At 47.0% G+C, this 19,101-nt stretch overlaps 1 protein-coding gene across 3 annotated transcripts in view; it reads right to left on the reverse strand.

Annotated features, from left to right (window-relative positions):
• DRAM1 (DNA damage regulated autophagy modulator 1) overlaps positions 1–3,452 on the reverse strand; it is a 45,457-nt gene extending 42,005 nt beyond the window's left edge. The window contains exons 1-2 of one of the 3 annotated variants that reach the window (XM_074402333.1): positions 3,115–3,202; positions 2,247–2,408 (exon numbers count right to left, since the gene is read on the reverse strand). In XM_074402333.1, the coding sequence (XP_074258434.1) occupies positions 2,247–2,254 (8 nt within the window). In that variant the 5' untranslated portion in view covers positions 2,255–2,408; positions 3,115–3,202. Of the gene's footprint in view, positions 1–2,246; positions 2,409–3,114 lie in introns of all 3 variants that reach the window. The other 2 variants (XM_074402334.1, XM_039472505.2) reach the window with 2 other exon arrangements.
• Positions 3,453–19,101: the final 15,649 nt, after the last annotated feature.

Below are 19,101 nucleotides of genomic sequence, written 5' to 3' on the forward strand. Positions count from 1 at the left end.
AAAAATAAACAGTGATCAGGGCAGGTCTCATCACAATAATAACATTTAAACAAACGAGGTAAGTGAAAAAGTCTGCAGGATGGTAACATTTTAACAAAGCAGGTAAGTGAAAAATAGCAGCAGGAAGAACACCTGGGAGAGGGAACAGCCACTGTAAAGCTCTTGAGAAGGAGGGGTGCTTGATGTGTTGAAGGCACAGGAAGGCCAGTGTGGTTGAAGGGAAGAACAAAGAAAAGGGGTAGAGGAGAGGAGGAGGTGATGAGCTAAGAGATAAGGTCAGCCTTGCATGGGGGTGCACACTTTTAATCCCAAGTACTCAGGAGGCTGAGGTGAGGAGATTGCTTGAGTTCTGGAGTTCAAGACCAGCCTGGGCAACATAGCAAGACACCATCTCAGGAGAAAAAAAAAAAACAGAAAAGGTTGAATATTTCAGGGCCAGTGGATGAAAACAGAGGTACTTCCATCACTTCTCTCTGTTTGGTTCTTTTATTTTGTTGAGAAAGAGTCTCACTCAGTCACCTAGGCTGGAGTGCAGTGGCACAATCTCAGTTCACTACAACCTCTGCCTCCCAGGTTCAAGTGATTCTCATGCCTCAGCCTCTCAAGTAGTTGGGACCGCAGGCATGTGCCACCATGCCCAGCTAATTTTTTGTGTTTTTAGTAAAAACCATGCCCAGCCTTCTTCTCTCTGTGTGGTTCTTATCCACATCCTGCTGCTGCAGCAAGGACTTGTTTTCTAGGAGGAGGCAGAGGCCATCCAGTACTCCAGCTACTCAGGTAAACAGAGCAAACAACACAAAAGACCCAGGCACAAGGGAGCAATCAATATATGTCTGTGTGTGTTGGCTGAGAACTCCTGGCAACAAGAGGGCAATTCCTTGCCTTTTTCTCCTGCCATTCTGCTTTTTCTGAAGGCTTCCTTGTTAAATTTTAAGCCCCTTCCTTGTAGTGTCTGTGGTTTGAGCATCTCATAAATGGTTCACCTTGTCAGTTTATTTCCCCATTTCTGAATGTCTCCCATTTCAACTTCACCTTGGGGTGATGTTAATCACAACTACATCAGACATCTCCATGAACATTCAAAACCTGCCTTTGACAGCCTGGCCAATCAATGCATGTCACATATTATCTGTCCTCAACTTTCAGATGCGGGACAAACATGGCTACCGTTCTCGCAGAAAGAAGCACTGCAGGTGGCCAAGCACGGTGGCTCACACCTGTAATCCCAGAACTTTGGGAGGTTCAGGCGGGTGGATCACCTGTGGTCAGGCGTTCAAGACCAGCCTGACCAACATGGTGAAACCCTGTCTCTACTAAAAAGACAAAAAATTAGCCAGCCATGGTGGCTCATGCCCGTAATCCCAACACTTTGACACCAAAGCAGGAGGATTGCTTGAGCCCAGGAGTTTAAGACCAGCCTGGGCAATACAGTGAAACCTTATCTCTACTGAAAATTTTTGTTTTTTTTGTTTGTTTGTTTGTTTTTTTGTTTTTTTTTTTTGTTTTTTTTTTGAGACGGAGTTTCGCTCTTGTTACCCAGGCTGGAGTGCAATGGCACGATCTCGGCTCACCGCAACCTCCGCCTCCTGAGTTCAGGCAATTCTCCTGCCTCAGCCTCCTGAGTAGCTGGGATCACAGGCACACGCCACCATGCCCAGCTAATTTTTTTGTATTTTTAGTAGAGACGGGGTTTCACCATGTTGACCAGGATGGTCTCGATCTCTTGACCTCGTGATCCGCCCGCCTCAACCTCCCAAAGTGCTGGGATTACAGGCTTGAGCCACCAAGCCCGGCCTTGAAAATTTTTTTTAATAATAAAAAAATGGAAAAAAAAACCCCAAAAGGCCAAATGGGAAAATCTCCTCAATACACAGAACATCTTCTTTCATAGGCAAAACCACCACCATTACTGAAAATTTGCTTCTGTGCAGTATCTTACCTAATGCTCTCTTCCTTGCATCTTTTAAATGCTAGTCCAGCTGGGAACAGTGGCTCACACTTGTAATCCCAGCAGTTTGGGAGGCCAAGGCAGGAGGATCATTTGAGGTCAGGAGTTGGAGACCAGCCTGACCAACATAATAAAACTCTGTTTTTATTAAAAAATACACCCTCACCCCCTCCCAAAAAAAAAAAAAAAAAAAAACGACAAAAACCACAGAACATTGTTCACCAGACAGAATGGCTGCAGGGAAGAAGACGCCCTACATTTTCTATCGTAGCAGTAACAAAACTTGGGTGTCACCAACCTTATCATCTGTTCACCAACCAATGCAGGTCCAGAGGGGTCACAGTACTTAGATAAGGATGGATGGTTCCAACGTGTAACGAATCCTGCCGCTATAAGAAAGGCACTGAGCTGGAACCCACGTGAGGAGGATCAGGCCATTGTCCCTGGCATTGATGTGCCTCTATGGAAAGGTAGAGGCCAAGGCACAGGAAAAGTGAATGGGTAAAATAACACAAAAAAAGGTCACAAGTTGTTGCCAAGTTGAGGGCTTTGGGGTCACAGTGCCCAGAGGTGTCTGGTGCAGCTCCAGAGAATTTAACCTAGGGACCTGGAAGCGGCACAGTGCTGCTTTCCGAAACGGCTGGGTGTGAATTCCGCTCCTACCATTAACTAGTGTGACCTCAGTGTCACGTTGATTTTATTCCATCAACTTTACACCACCGTTCCCTTGCAGGAAAAATGAGCCCAAACAACCACTTCAAGGGATGTGGGGATGCAGAAGCGAAAATAGTGGCTGTTTTGCATATTCCTGGATCTACCTCTTGTCCAATAAATGTCATCCGTCAGGACTCATCTTGTTTCAATATCGCCAAAGAACGTCCTGCTGAGATTCTGTCCCATACATACCCTGACTGAGAGCCCTACGGTCTATCCCGAACCCCTCCTGGTGCCACCCTGTTCCGTGCCCCGGGTACAGGCAGAGGTGCTCAGCGCCGCACCCGTTGCCTCCCTCAACACCCCAGGCTGCCGGGAGCACCTCTCCTCCTGCGCACACCTGGGCCTGCCCGGAGGGCGCCCCCAGCTGTGTCCGGACGCCTTCCCTCCCCAGCGCTCCCTGTGCCGCCTGCGCCTGGTCGCGGAGCCCTGGCGCCCACCCTGCCCCTCACCTGATGTAGGGGAGGAAGGGGTTGACGTGCCCGGAGAGCACAGCCACCACGTAGGAGATGATGAAGGCGGCTGACGACCAGGTCACCAAGAGGAAGGGGACGAAAGCCATTCCCCTGAGGAAGCACAGCATCGCGCCGCCGCCGCCGCCGAGAGAGCGCTGCGCTCAGCGGGGCCGGGCGCCGGGTTGCTCCGGGTTGCTCCGGGCTGCCTGTAGGCGGCGGCCGGGCGCGGGCGGTCACGGGCGGCGGGACAGGAAGGCTCCGCGACGGGCGGGGCAGGCCCAGCCCGGGAGGGAGAGGAAGCGCGAAGAGCTGAGCGAGGCGGCGGGCGGCGGGCGGCGGGCGGCGGGCGGCGGGCGGCGGGCGGCGGGCGGCGGGCGGCGAGGCGGCCGGGTCGGGGTGGGTGGGGCGCGGGCGGCCCGGGCTTGTTGCGAAACGAGTGAAGTCACAAAGCTGCCCGGCCGGGTCGGAGGCGCGCAGCGACCTCCCCGAGGACGCGGCGCCGGAGCCGCCGGAGGGGACGCGGGGGTCGGGTTCCTTTCGCTTTTGGTTCGGACACGGCGGGGGCCGGGTTGGGCGCGGGGGTGAGGCGTGGGGTCACCGGCTGGGACTTCCCACCCCGGCCTGAACGCGCTGGCTCTTGCGCAACTCCAGAGAAAAGGATTTATTTCTCGCAACCCCTCCTTCCCGGGGAGTTTCCGGAGTGCAGGGTCTCGCACCCCGGGGGCGCCCCCTCCAAGGTCCAGCCACCAGCTCGTGGCGGCGGAGTGAGTGGCCACCGCGTGGTGACACCCACGCCATCCAGTCTCACTGCTGCTGCGGGGGTCGGGCAGAAGTGTTCAGTGCCGTTCGCCAGGCCACGGGGCGCAGATGTGGCTCCCACCTCGATGGTGAACCCCGAAAACCCAGACGGTGGGAACTGGTGGGGTTGGGAGTAGGCGGATGGGGTCCGGGGCAGGCGAGTGGGACTGAACTCCCACGGAGCCGAGAGTGCCATTGTGCTGCTTTCCAGCAAAGCGCATCTACGGAGTATTTGCCGGAAATAAGATTTCCAAGGCCGGGCACCGTGAATGCCATCACATTGGGAGGCATCCGAAAGCCATCACTCCTGGAATGCCATTACTTTGGGAGGCCGAGGTGGGAGGATCGCTTAAGCAGAAGAACTAGAGATCAGCCTGAGTAACATAGCGAAACCTCACTTAAAAAAAAAAAAAAAAAAAAAAAAAAAATTAACAGCCGATTCCAGTTACTCAAGAGGCTGAGCTGGGAAGATAACTTAAGCCTTGAGGGTGGAGGCTGCAGTGAGCCTTGATCACATCACTTCACTCCTGCCTGGGTAACAGAGCAAGACCTTGTCTCAGACAAACAAAATTCCCTTTCTCCCCTCAGGTTTCTGGAATAGCCCAGACTTGAAGCCTTGACTTAAGATGATTAATGATGACTTGATACATTTCAAACCCTGTGAAAAGGATTTGTGTTCTGGAGGCGCTTATAAGCACATGATTTTGGTAATTTAGAGAGTCTGAACCCAACATATGTGGCCAAAGTTTTTGGGTCATTGGTAACCAAAGGTAGATTTCTTTCAACCACATAAACATTTCATGGTGCCAGGCTAAGCTACAAAGATGAAATAGTAATAGTACCCTCAGGACCAGGACATTGATAGATCAAAATAATAAAATTAGTCCAGGCGCGAGGACTCATGCCAGTAATCTCAGCACTTTGGGGGACTGAGGTGGGTAGATCACCTGAGGTCAGGAATTCAAGACCAGCCTGGCCAACATGGTGAAACTCCGTCTCTACTAAATATACAAAAAATTAGTGCGGTGGCAGGCATCTGTAATCCCAGCTACTCAGGGGGCTGAAGCAGGAGAATTGCTTGAACCCGGGAGGTTGAGGTTTTCTCAGTGAGCTGAGATCGCACCACTATGCTCCAGCTTGGGGACAGAGCAAGAGTCTTCTCAAAATAAATAAATAAATAAAAACAAAATAACAAAATTGGCTGGGTGTGGTGGCTCACACCTGTAATCCCAGCACTTTGGGAGACCGAGGCAGACAGATCACAAGGTCAGGAGTTCGAGACCAGCCTGGCCAAGATGGTGAAACCCGTTTCTACTAAAAATACAAAAATTAGCCAGGCGAGGTGGTGAGTGCCTCCTGCCTGGGTAACATGCCTGGTACAGGAATGTCCCAGCTACTCAGGGGGCTGAGGCAGAAGAATTGCTTGAACCTGGGAATCAGAGGTTGCAGTGAGCCAAGATCGTGCCACTGCACTCCAGCCTGGGCGACAGAGACTCTCAAAAAAAAAAAAAAAAAAAAAAAAAAAAAAAAAAAAAAAAAAAATTATGTGGTATATTAAATAGAAAAGAGAGGATTTTAAAAAGCAAAGCAGAGACATGCCCAGAGCTGAGGGCCAGCGGCCCAGGCTCAGATGGAGGACCAGGGAGGTTTTCTGACAGATGACATCAGAGTTTTCAAAAGGAAATAATTATTAACCAGGCAAAGAAAAATGAGCTTAGCATTCCAGGCCCAGAAAACAACAGGAGGAAATGCATAGACAGAGCTTGCTTTCCTGGGACTATGAAAGCACTTAAATAAGTTGGAAGCAGCAAATGGAGAGAGGAACGGATGCCAGTCACCAGAGCCCTGCTGAGAATCTTGGATTATTTTTGGTATTAAGGAAAGAGTAGGAACATGGGCAGACTAGTATTTCAAGAAATCACTGTGGCTGTGGAGCGAGTGCCCACCGTACAAAACAAAGCAGAAATTTTAAATTAAGGCTTTTTAAAAATCACAAAAACTGGCCAGGCATGGTAGCTCACAGTCCTATAATCTCAGCACTTTGGGAGGCTGATGCCTGGGCAATATAGTGAGACCCACTCCCCATAGCTACAAAAAAATTTTAAAATTATGGTGGCGCATAACCTAGGGTTCCAGCTACAGGAGAGGCTTAAGTGTGAGGATCACTTGAGCCAGAGTTTGAGGCTGCAGTGAGCTATGATCACACCACTGAACTCCAGCCTGGACCACAGATTGAGACTCTGTTTCAAAAATAAATAAAAAATTTTAAATGTCCAGGTGCAATGTAATCCCAGCACTTTGGGAGGTTGAGGCAGGCAGATGACCTGAGGTTGGGAGGTCAAGACCAGGCTGGCCAGTATGATGAAGTCCCGTCTCTACTAAAAATACAAAAAATAGCTGGGCATGGTGGTACACACCTGTAATCCCAGCTGCTCGTGAGGCTAAGGCACGAGAATCAGTTGAATCTGGGAGGCAGATATTGCAGTGAGCTGAGATTTCACCACTGCACTCCAGCCCGGGCAATAGAGTGAGAACCTCTCAAAAAATAATAATTAAATAAAATTTAAAAATAAAAAATAGGCCAGGCGCGGTGGCTCAAGCCTGTAATCGCAGCACTTTGGGAGGCCGAGGTGGGTGGATCACGAGGTCGAGAGATTAAGACCAACCTGGTCAACATGGTGAAACCCTGTCTCTACTAAAAATACAAAAATTAACTGGGCATGGTGGCTCGTGCCTGTTATCCCAGCTACTCAGGAGGCTGAGGCAGGAGAATTACCTGAACCCAGGAGGCGGAGGTTGCAGTGAGCCGAGATCGCGCTATTGCACTCCAGCCTGGGTAACAAGAGCGAAACTCCTCCTCAAAAAAATAAAAAATAAAAATAAATAAAAATAAATAAATAAATAAAAAATAGGCCGGGCTAGGTGGCTCACACCTATAATCCCAGCACTTTGGGAGGCCAAGGTGGGTAGATCACGAGGTCAAGAGATCGAGACCATCCTGGTCGACATGGTGAAACCCCATCTACTAAAAATACAAAAAATCAGCTGGGCATGGTGGCGCGTGCCTGTAATCCCAGCTACTCAGGAGGCTGAGGCAGGAGAATTGCCTGAACCCAGGAAGCGGAGGTTGCGGTGAGCCGAGATCACACCATTGCACTCCAACCTGGGTAGCAAGAGCAAAACTCCATCTCAAAATAAATAAATAAATAAATAAAAATTTAAAAGATAATAAAAAAATAAAAAATAAAAATTACAAAAGCTAGCAACCATGGTTCTATTGTAATCTCTAGCTAGGTTTGTGTGTTCTGAAAATTACTCTATTGCTTCCCTTTTTTCCTTTCCTGCTCTACCACTGATTCATCAGATTAAAAAAAAAAAACTTTCTAAGCAGAGAAATTACAATGTCAAAGGGAATTCGCCTCATCCTCTTACCCTTCTATTTCCTTAATTAAGCAATTCACTTGGCTAATCGCTTTTAACACAAATATAAGAGTTGTCTGACTATGGAGATAAGAATTTGTTGCTTAAGATGCGTATGTATACATATATATTTAAAATAAATACACTATTAATGTAAAAGTTCTGGAATTTTTTTTTTTTTTTGAGATAGAGTCTCACTCTGTCACCTAGGCTGGACTGAGGTAGTGCAATCTTCGCTCACTGCAAACTCTGCCTCCTGGGTTCAAGTAATTCTTGTGCCTCAGCCTCCCAAGCAGCTGGGACTACAGGTGTGTGCCACCAGGCCCAGCTGACTTTTTTGTTTTGTTTTGTTTTGAGATGGAGTCTTGCTCCAGTTGTGCAGGCTGGAGTGCAGTGGCGTGATCTCATCTCACTACAACCTTCACCTCCCACATTCAAGATATTCTCCTTCTTTAGCCTCCTGAGTAGCTGGGATTACAGGCATGTGCCACCATGCCCAGCTAATTTTTGTATTTTTAGTAGAGACCGGGTTTCGCCATGCTGGCCAGGCTGGTCTTGAACTCCTGACCTTAGGTGATCCACCCGCCTTGGCCCCCCAAAATGCTAGGATTACAGGTGTGAGCCACCATGCCCAAACAATTTTTTATTTTTAATAGAGATGGGATTTTGCCATGTGGGCCGATCTGGTCTCAAACTCCTGGCCTCATGTGATCCACTCACCTCGGCCTCCCCACATGCTGAGCTTATAGGAGTGAGCCACTGTACCTGGCCAAAAGTTCTAGAATTAAGAAAGAAAGAAAAAGAAAGAGAGCAGGAGAGGAGGGGAGAGGAAGGGAGGGGAGGGGAGAGGGAAAAACGAAGGAAAAAGAAAAGGAAGGAAGGAAGGAAGGGAGGGAGGGAGGAAAAGAAAAAATTAAAATAGATACAGGCACACCTTGCTTTATCACAGATTGAAGGCCTGTGGCAACCCTGCCTCAAACAAGTCTATCAGCACTATTTTTCCAATAGCATGTGCCCACTTTCATGTCTCTGTGTCATAGTTGAATAATTCTCAAACTTTATTATTATATCTGTTATGGTGAACTGTGATCAATGATTTTTTTTCTAGTGAAAATACACATGCACACACACATATAGATATATATATTTAGAACTAACCAGCTGGACTCAGTTTAGATTATCTTAAATTTATTGGCAACACCCAAATCATCCTCATCAGGAGCCAGTCAAACATCTGTGATCTCTCCAGCAAGCCTGACTAGGGTGTTAACCTTGGCCACATGAATGTCTTTTTTTTTTTCTTTTTGGTAAGTACAGAGTCTCGCTCTGTTGCCCAGGCTGGAGTGCAGTGGCACTATCTAGGCTCACTGCAACCTCTGCCTCCCGGGTTCAAGCGATTCTACCACCTCAGCCTCCTGAGTAACTGAGATTGCAGGTGCACACCATCATGCCAGCTAATTTCTGTATTTTTTTTTTTTTTTAAGTTGAGGCTACAGTTTCCATAGATAGTGATTCGTCTGATGGATCTGGGCAAAAGATTCACCTTCCAGAAAGAATTGATCATTCTAGATTCCATTAAGAACATTCATGCTTTATGGAAGGAGGTCAAAATATTAACATTAACAGGTGTTTGAAAGAACTTGATTCCAACCTTCATGGATGGCTTTGAGGGGTTCAAGAATTCAGTGGAGGAAGTAACTCCTGTATTGTGGAAACAGCAAAATAGCTACAATTAGAAGTAGAGCCTGAAGATAGATGTGACTGAATTGCAGCAATCTCATGATAAAAGGTAAACAGACAAGGAGTTACTTTTTTTTTTGAGACGGAGTCTCAGTCTGTCGCCCAGGCCGGAGTGCAGTGGCATGAGCTTGGCTCACCACAACCTCCACCTCCTGGGTTCAAGTGATTCTCCTGCCTCAGCCTCCCGAGTAGCTGGGATTACAGGCACCTGCCACTGCACCCAGCTTATTTTTGTATTTTTAATAGAGATGGGGTTTCTCCATGTTGGTCAAGCTGGTCTTGAACTCCTGACCTCAGGTGATCTGCCTGCCTCAGCCTCCCAAAGTGCTGGGATTACAGGCGTGAGCCACCATGCCTGGACAAACTGGAGTTACTTCTTTATGGGTGAACAAAGAAAGTGGTTTCTTGGCCGGGCGCGGTGGCTCAAGCCTGTAATCCCAGCACTTTGGGAGGCCGAGGCGGGTGGATCATGAGGTCAAGAGATTGAGACCATCCAGGTCAACATGGTGAAACCCCGTCTCTACTAAAAATACAAAAAATTAGCTGGGCATGGTGGCGCGTGCCTGTAGTCCCAGCTACTCAGGAGGCTGAGGCAGGAGAATTGCCTGAACCCAGGAGGCGGAGGTTGCGGTGAGCCGAGATCATGCCATTGCACTCCAGCCTGGGTAACAAGAGCGAAACTCCGTCTCAAAAAAAAAAAAGAAAGTGGTTTCTTGAGGTGGAGTCTACTCCTGAAGATGCTGTTATCATTGTAGAAATGACAACGAAGGATTCAGAATATTTCATAAACTTAATTGATAAAGAAGCAGTAGAATTTGAGAGGATTAACTGCTGTTTCCCCGCACAGCTGGCTCTATATGAACTACTTTTTCCTACTGCAATTCCCCTGTCTTGATAAATCAGCTCTGTCTAGGCAATGGGCAAGGTGAATCCATTGATAAGTTACACCACTGCACTCCAGCCTGGGTGACAGAGCAAGACCCTGTCTCTTAAAAAAATAAAAATAGGCCGGGTGTGGTGGCTCAAGCCTGTAATCCCAGCACTTTGGGAGGCCGAGGCGGGTGGATCACGAGGTCAAGATATCGAGACCATCCTGGTCAACATGGTGAAACCCTGTCTCTACTAAAAATACAAAAAATTAGCTGGGCATGGTGGTGCGTGCCTGTAATCCCAGCTATTCAGGAGGCTGAGGCAGGAGAATTGCCTGAACCCAGGAGGCAGAGGTTGCAGTGAGCCGAGGTCACGCCATTGCACTCCAGCCTGGGCAACAAGAGTGAAACTCCGTCTCAAAAAAAAAAAAAAAAGCCTAAAAAATAAATAAATAAATAAAAATAAATTGTCATGTTTCTTATAAAAACAAAAATGCACAGTTCAGCAGCTTAGTCACTTGTCATTACTCAATTTTTTACATCAGATAAAAGAATATAAAAATAAAAGCAACAAAACCAAAGATAGACACATGGGACTTACACTGTAAAGCTGCACAGCAAAAGAAATAATCAACAGAGTAAATGAACAATTTGTAGAATGGGAGAAAATATTTGCAAACTGTGCATCTAACAAAGAACTAATATCCAAAACCTTCAAGTAACTCAAACAACAACAAAGAAATGCATTAAAAGTGAGCAAAGGACAGGAATAGACATTTTGCAGCACAAGACATACTAATAGTCAACAAGCATAAGAAAAAATGTTCAACATCACTAATCATCAGAGTAATGCAAATTAAAACCACAAAGAGATATCATCTTGAACTAGTCAAATAGCTATTATTAAAAAGTCAAAAAATAGCAGGCATTGGCAAAGATGCAAAGAAAAGGGAATGCCTACACACTGTTGGTAAGAATGTAAATTAGTTCTTCTATGGAAAACAATATGGAAATTTTTCAAAGAACTAACAGTAGATCTACCATTCAATCCAATAATACCACTACTGGGTATATACCCAAAGGAAAATAAAACATTATATCAAAAATATACCTGTAGGGAGACCTTGTCACTACAAAAATATTTTTGGTAATTTTCTGGGCATAGTGGCACCCACCTGCAGTCCCAACTACTAGGGAGGCTGAAGTGGGAGGATCACTTGAGCCCAGGAGGTTGAGGCTGCAGTGAGCTGTGATCCCTCCACTGCACTCCAGCCTGGGCAAAAGAGGAAGACCTTGTCAAAAAACAACAACAACAACAACAGCTGCACTCCATAGCAGAGGTGAAATCAAGGAATCAGCCTAATCATTTATCAATGGGTGAACGGATAATTGGATAAAGAAAATGTGGAATATATACATACAAAGGAATACTTCTCCACCATAATAAAAGAATGAAACTGTGTGTTTTGCAGCAACGTGAATGGAACTGGAGGCCATTATTGTAATGACTCAACAGGTTCACCTTTTCCATTGCCTAGACAGAGCCGATTCACCAAGACAGGTGGGCCAGGTCCAGTGGCTTACGCCTGCAATCCCAGCACTTTGGGAGGCCAAGGTGGTGCATCACTTGAGGTCAAGAATTCGAGACCAGCCTGGCCAACATGGCAAAAACCTATCCCTACTAAAAATACAAAAATTAGCCAGGAGCCGGGCGCGGTGGCTCAAGCCTGTAATCCCAGCACTTTGGGAGGCCGAGGCGGGTGGATCACGAGGTCAAGAGATCAAGACCAACCTGGTCAACATGGTGAAACCCCGTCTCTACTAAAAATACAAAAAATTAGCTGGGCATGGTGGCACGTGCCTGTAATCCCAGCTACTCAGGAGGCTGAGGCAGGAGAATTGCCTGAACCCAGGAGGCGGAGGTTGCGGTGAGCCGAGATCGCGCCATTGCACTCCAGCCTGGGTAACAAGAGCGAAACTCCGTCTCAAAAACAAACAAACAAACAAACAAACAAACAACAAAAAAAAAATTAGCCAGGAATTACGGTGCACGCCTATAATCCCAGCTACTTGGGAGACTGAGGCAGGAGAATTGCTTTCACCTGAACCCAGGAGTCGGAGGTTGCAGTGAGCCAAGATCACACCACTCCACTCTAGCCTGGGCTACAGAGCCAGACTCCATCTCAAAAAACAACAACAAACCAGGGGAATTGGGCTGGATGTGTGCTAGTTCATGTCTGTAATCCGAGCACTCTGGGAGGCCAAGGAAGCTCAAGACCAGCCTGGGAAACACAGTGAGAACCTGTCTTTATTTTGTTATTATTTAATTGAAAAAAAAAAAAAAAAAAAAGGTAATTGCAATAAAGAGTAATGCACCCAGATTTGGCTGTACACTAGACCAGAGTTTTACTATTTATTACTCAAGTCAGTCTCCCAGTCAGATTCTGGGATCACAGTTGTTTTTTGCTGTTGTTTTGTTTTGTTTTGTTTTGTTTTGAGACAGAGTCTCACTCAGTCGCCAGGCTGGAATGCAATGCGATCTTGGCTCACTGCAACCTCCGCCTCCCAGTTTCAAGCTATTCTCCTGCCTCAGCCTCCAGAGTAGCTGGGACTACAGGCGCACACCACCACACCTGGATAATTTTTGTGTTTTTGGTAGGGACGTGTTTTCACCATGTTGGCCAGGATGGTCTCAATTGCTTGACCTCATGATCCGCCTGCCTCAGCCTCCCAAAGTGCTGAGATTACAGGTGTGAGCCACCATGCCCAGCCAGGCAATTTAAAGATAATTTGGTGGTGGAGTGGGTGGGGACTGTGAATCCAGAGTACTGATTGGCTGGATCAGAGATGAAATCTCTGGGAGTTGAAGGTGTCTTTTTTTTTTTTTTTTTTTTTTGAGGCAGAGTTTCGCTCTTGTCACCCAGACTGGAGTGCAATGGCACGATCTCAGCTCACTGCAACCTCGGCCTCCTAGGTTCAGGCAATTCTCCTGCCTCAGCCTCCTGATTGGTGGGATTACAAGTACGCGCCACCACGCCCAGCTAATTTTTTTTTTGTATTTTTAGTAGAGACGGGGTTTCACCATGTTGACCAGGATGGTCTCTATCTCTTGACCTCGTGATCCACCCGCCTCGGCCTCCCGAAGTGTTGGGATAACAGGCGTGAGCCACCGCGCCCGGCTGAAGGTGTCTTCTTATGCTGAGTCAGTTCCTGGGTGAAGGACACAAGATCAGATAAGCCAGTTTATCAGTCTAGATAGTACAAGCGAATCCATCAAATGCAGTGTCTGCAAAATATCTCAAACACTGATTTTAGGTTTTATAATAGTGATGTTATCCCCAGGAACAATTTGGGGGTCAGAATCCTATAGCCTCAAGCTGCTTGACTCCTAAACCATAATTTTTTGTCTTTTGGCTAATTGCTAGTCATACAAAAGCAGTCTAGTACCCAGGAAGGACGAGAGTTTGTTTTGGGAAAAGGCTGTTACTGTCTTTGTTTCAAACTATAGACAATAAATTCCTCCCGTTCGGCCTATGCCCAGGAATGAACAAGACTAGCTTGAAAGGTAGAAGCAAGATGGGATTGGTTAGGTCAGATCTTTTTCACATCTCAGTTATAATTTTGTAATGGCAGTTTTATTATCTTAAGTAAAATAACTCAGAAACAGAAAGTCAAGTGCCAAATGTTCTCACTTGTAAGGGGAAGCTAAATAATGTGTACACATGAACATAGAGTGGAGCAATAGACACTGGAGACTCAGAGGGCAGGAGGAAGGGCCTGAGGGATGAAAAATTACTTACTGAGTCCAATATATCCTACTAGGGTGACGGCTACACTAAAAGCCCAGATTTTACCACTATGCAACATACCCACGTAACAAAATGGCACTTGTACCCCTTAAATTGATTTAAAAAAAAAAAATTAAACACCTAGTAAAACCCTAGCCAAGCCGGGCGCGGTGGCTCAAGCCTGTAATCCCAGCACTTTGGGAGGCCGAGGCGGGTGGATCACGAGGTCAAGAGATCGAAACCATCCTGGTCAACATGGTGAAACCCCGTCTCTACTAAAAATACAAAAAATTAGCTGGGCATGGTGGTGTGTGCCTGTAATCCCAGCTACTCAGGAGGCTGAGGCAGGAGAATTGCCTGAACCCAGGAGGCGGAGGTTGCGGTGAGCCGAGATCGCGCCATTGCACTCCAGCCTGGGCAACAAGAGCGAAACTCCGTCTCAAAAAAAAAAAAAAAAAAAAAAAAAAAAACCCTAGCCAAATAAATAAATAATAAAAACTTGCACTTGTACCAGTAATTCCATTTCCCTCACCATGTCTTTACTTTTTTTCTCTCTTTTGAGACAGAGTCTCCCTCTGTTGCCCAGGCTGGAGTGCACTGGCATGATCTTGGCTCATTGCAACCTCCACCTCCCAAGTTCAAGTGATTCTCCTGCCTCCCAAGTAGCTGGGACTGCAGGATGCACCACCACTCCCAGCTAATTTTTGTATTTTTAGTAGAGACTGGGTTTCACCATGTTGGCCAGGATGATCTCGATCTCCTGACCTCAGGTGATCTGCCAGCCTCAACCTCCCAAAGTTCTGGGATTACAGGGGTGAGTCAATGCGCCCAGCCTTATGTCTTGTATATGTTTTTATTCACAGGCAGCAAAAACCTCAAGTATCTCTCCATTCAAAAAGTTGTAATATTTCATCTTTTTTTTTTTTTTTTTTTTTTGAGATGGAATCTTACTCTGTTACCCAGGCTGGAGTGCAGTGGCATGACCTCAGCTCACTGCAACCTCTGTCTCCCGGGTTCGAGCGATTCTCCTGCCTCAGCCTCCTGAGTAGCTGGGATTATAGTCACTTGCCACCACACCCAGCTAATTTGTGTATTTTTAGTAGAGACGGGGTTTCACCATGTTAGTCAGGTTGGTCTCCAACTCCTGACGTCAGGTGATCCACCTGCCTTGGCTTCCCAAAGTGCTGGGATTACAGGTGTGAGCTATCGTGCCTGGCCAATCCCCTCTCTTAGGGTATGGACTTTGTTAAATGTGCACTCTGATTGAAGAGACCCCCCACCCGCCCTGCCCCAAACAGGCTTTGTGTGAGCAACATAGCTGTTTATTCCCCAGTGTGGGTGGGCTGAGTTGGAAAAGACAGTCAGCAGAGGGCAAAGGGATAGGAGTTAGTTTTACAGGTGTGGGGTAGTCAGTGGAAAGTTATAGAAGTTACAGTTTAGGGCGGTTTTTGCAAGCTAGGAGAGGGTGGTAGAGTCTGGAGTCACAAGGTTGACCAAGGTCGGTTACAAAGTCCAATTACCTTATCAGTTGAGGTGGGAATAAGAAACAATAGAAGAGCCAGGTGCAGTGGCTCACACCTGTAATCCTAGCACTTTGGGAGGCCGAGGTGGGTGGATCACCTGAGGTCAGGAGTTCAAGACCAGTCTGGCCATCATGGAGAAATCCCATCTTAAAAAAAAAAAAAGAAAAAGAAAAAAAGAAACAATAGAAGAATGTCTCAAGTTAATTAGGCACTGTAAGGGTTGATCATTCTTCCCCTTTTCATGGTCTTCCAGTTACTTCAGACTTTCTAGTTCCAGAAACTCGTCTGGAGTGTCCTTGCAGGTCACAGAGGTTACCAGTCAGTCTAAAAAAACTTACAGACTAAAGCTGGGCATGGCAGCTCATGCCAGGAGTTCAAGACCAACCAGCATGGTGAAAATCCATCTCTACAAAAAATTAGCCAGGCATGGTGATACACGCCTGTGGTTCCAGCTACTCAGGAGGCTAAGGTGGGAGGATTGCCTGAGCCTAGGAGGCAGAGGTTGCAATGAGCTGTGCTCATGCCACTGCATTTCAGCCTAAGTGACAGTGAAACCCTGTCTCAAATAAATAAATAAAATGTAAATAAATAAATAAAAAGGAATATGGACTAGACTTAGTGATTTGCTTCTGAAGATTTGAGTATGGAAAGGGAAAAAAGATCTTTGCAGGAGAAATCTGATAGACACCAATTTAACAAGCTGAATAAAGTTAACGTTGAAACCACCATTGCAAAATTATAACTGAGCTGAACTAACCAACTCCATTTTGCTTCCAGCCCCCAGACTGTCCTTGTTCATTCCCAGGTGTAAGCTGAACTAACTTTGAGAGGAACTTACTTAATAGTTTATGATTTCAAACAATGATGTTAATAGTCCTTTTCCAAAACAAATTCCCTTCTTGCCTGGGGTCTAGACCACCTTTGTAGGACTAATAAATTAGCCACAAGATTAGAAATTATGGTTTAGGAATCATGCAGCTGGAGGCTACAAGATCCTGCCCTTCCATAAACTGTTCCTGATGAAGCAGGATATTTCCCTGACCCCTTCGAGGGACTTGCAACAGGGGTGCTTAGCTTACTTATCCGGCTACTTTCTTCCTCCTTGCAAGAGGAAGCACCTAAGCAAGCGAGGCAGGAATAGGATGTGCACAAGCACTGGAATTAGCTGGCTGCATCAGCACCAGTGGGATTAAACTCCACTCACTCAGGCCCACTGTGTTCCACCCCTTGTGGGAGGGAGCATGCAGGTAAGTGGGTGCAGGAGCCAGAGTGGGTGCTTTTGGGCACTGGCAGGAGCAAACTTTGTACAGACCCCACAGCAGTGTCAGGCAGGGGGGCCTGCAACTTCTGAAGCCCCAGGGGGTGTGTTACAGTGCTCTTTTAGCTCTGCCATCCGTGGGCAGCTTAGGCATTAACAGCTCTGTGGGCCTGCTGCCCCTTCATGTAGGCATCTGCCCTCCACCAGCAAAGGCAAAGAGCCAGTGTGACAGCCTTTTGTATCCACACTTGTGTCTCCTGAGCTCCTGTCCAGAGTCCAGGAGAAACGAGGTCACACAAACGAATTGAAGGATGGTGATGCAGGGGATTTTATGGCTGACTGAAATGGCTTTCAGCAGGAAGGGGAGCTGAGAAAAGGATGGGGTGGGTAGGTAATCTTCCCTTGAAGTCAGCTGTCTCTGGCTGGATTGTTCTTTGAAGTTATGCTGCCAAGCTGTCCCTCTGAAATCAAGTCACTTCCTTTCAATGTCCAGCCATAGTTCCCAGTGTCTAGCTGCTTCTCCTTTCTGCAGGCGAGTGTGGGGTCTTTATAGGCACAGGCTAGCGCAGGGCAGGGCCATAGGTGGTTTAGAAAAAGGCAACATTCAAGCAGGAAAACAGAGATATAAGTTCTCACTTTGAGCTGCAGTCTCAGTGTCAGGCTTTTCAGCTTGAGGTGGGAGGGCTTCACCACAGACCCGCTCCTGTCTGCCTAGAATTTCTCTGCCTCCTGCCTCTATCAATGTATCACTAAGATCAGTCCTTGAGTTATTTTGCAGACCCTGCACTTGATGATCAGCTGGAACCACCCAGATCGATAAACTGGCTCATCTGATCTTGTGGACCCTGCCCAGAAACTGACTCAGCACAAAAGGACAGCTTCAACCTCCCATGATTTTATCTCTGACCCAACCAATCAGCACTCATTGGCCTTCCCATTCACCAAATTATTCTTTTTTTTTTTTATTGAGGCAGAGTCTTGCTCTGTTGCCCAGCCTAGAGTGCAATGACACAATTTCAGCTCACTGCAACCTCCGCCTCCCAGATTCAAGCAATTCTCCTGCCTCAGCCTCCCGAGTAGCTAGGATTACAGGTGTCTGCTAGCATGCCTAGCTAATTTTTGTATTTTTAGTAGAAACGGGGTTTCACTATATTGGCCAGGCTGGTCTCGAACTCCTGACTTTGTGATCTGCACACCTCAGTTTCCCAAAGTGCTGGGATTACAGGCATGAGCAACTGCACCTGGTCCAAATTATTCTTAAAAACTCTGATCCAGCCGGGCGTGGTGGCTCAAGTCTGTAATCCCAGCACTTTGGGAGGCTGAGGCGGGTGGATCACGAGGTCAAGAGATCGAGACCATCCTGGTCAACACGGTGAAACCCCGTCTCTACTAAAAATACAAAAAATTAGCTGGGCATGGTGGCGCGTGCCTGTAATCCCAGCTACTCAGGAGGCTGAGGCAGGAGAAGTGCTTGAACCCAGGAGATGGAGGTTGCGGGGAGCCAAGATTGCGCCATTGCACTCCAGCCTGGGTAGCAAGAGCAAAACTCCATCTCAAAAAAAAACAAAAACAAAACTCTGATCCTCGGCTGGTCCTAGTGCAGTGGTGTTTACAACTAATTGATCACAACCAGTTACAGATTCCTTTGTTCCTTCTACACTCCCACTGCTTCACTTGACTGCCTAAAAAATAAAATAAAATAAAATAAATAAATAACAACAACCAAAAAAACCCCTCTGGTCCTCAAATGCTCAGGGAGACTGATCTGAGTAATAATAAAACTCCTCCATCTCCCACACAGCTGGTTCTGCATGAATTACTCTTTCTCTATTGCAAGTCCCCAGTCTTAATAAATAAGCTCTGTCTAGGCAGTGGATGAGGTAAAACCACTGGGTGGTCACAAATTTGGGGGCTCATCCAGGATTGCCCTGTGACAACCTGCCTGTGGTTCAATAGACCCCCTCCAGCAATGGATCCGGAGGCCAGTCTCTTGGACTGGGGGCTGACTCTGGTACTCTCTACTTGTATATGACTAACCTCTGAAGATATGCTGTTCATTTCTTTGTAGATGATTCACCTGCCAAGCTTCTATCCTTTTTTTTTTTTTTTTTTTTTTTTGAGACGGAGTTTCACTCCTGTTACCCAGGCTGGAGTGCAATGGCGCGATCTCGGCTCACCACAACCTCCGCCTCCTGGGTTCAGGCAATTCTCCTGCCTCAGCCTCCTGAGTAGCTGGGATTACAGGCACGTGCCACCATGCCCAGCTAATTTTTAGTATTTTTAGTAGAGACGGGGTTTCACCATGTTGACCAGGATGGTCTCGATCTCTCGACCTCGTGATCCACCCGCCTCGGCCTCCCAAAGTGCTGGGATTACAGGCTTGAGCCACTGCGCCTGGCGCTTCTATTCTTTATTCAGGTTATTTTCCTAGAATATAAGCTCCATGCAGACAGGACTATCTTTCTCCTTTGTTTACTACTGTGTTCCCAGGCTTGGAACTGGGCTTGACATAGGCACTTAATAAACACTTGTGGAATATATTATTCTCAGCAACAGCCTTCCTCAGGAAGCCTTTCCTAACAGCCCCA

Source organism: Saimiri boliviensis, chromosome 7, assembly GCF_048565385.1.
Source record: "Saimiri boliviensis isolate mSaiBol1 chromosome 7, mSaiBol1.pri, whole genome shotgun sequence".
NCBI classification, from domain to species: domain Eukaryota; kingdom Metazoa; phylum Chordata; class Mammalia; order Primates; family Cebidae; genus Saimiri; species Saimiri boliviensis.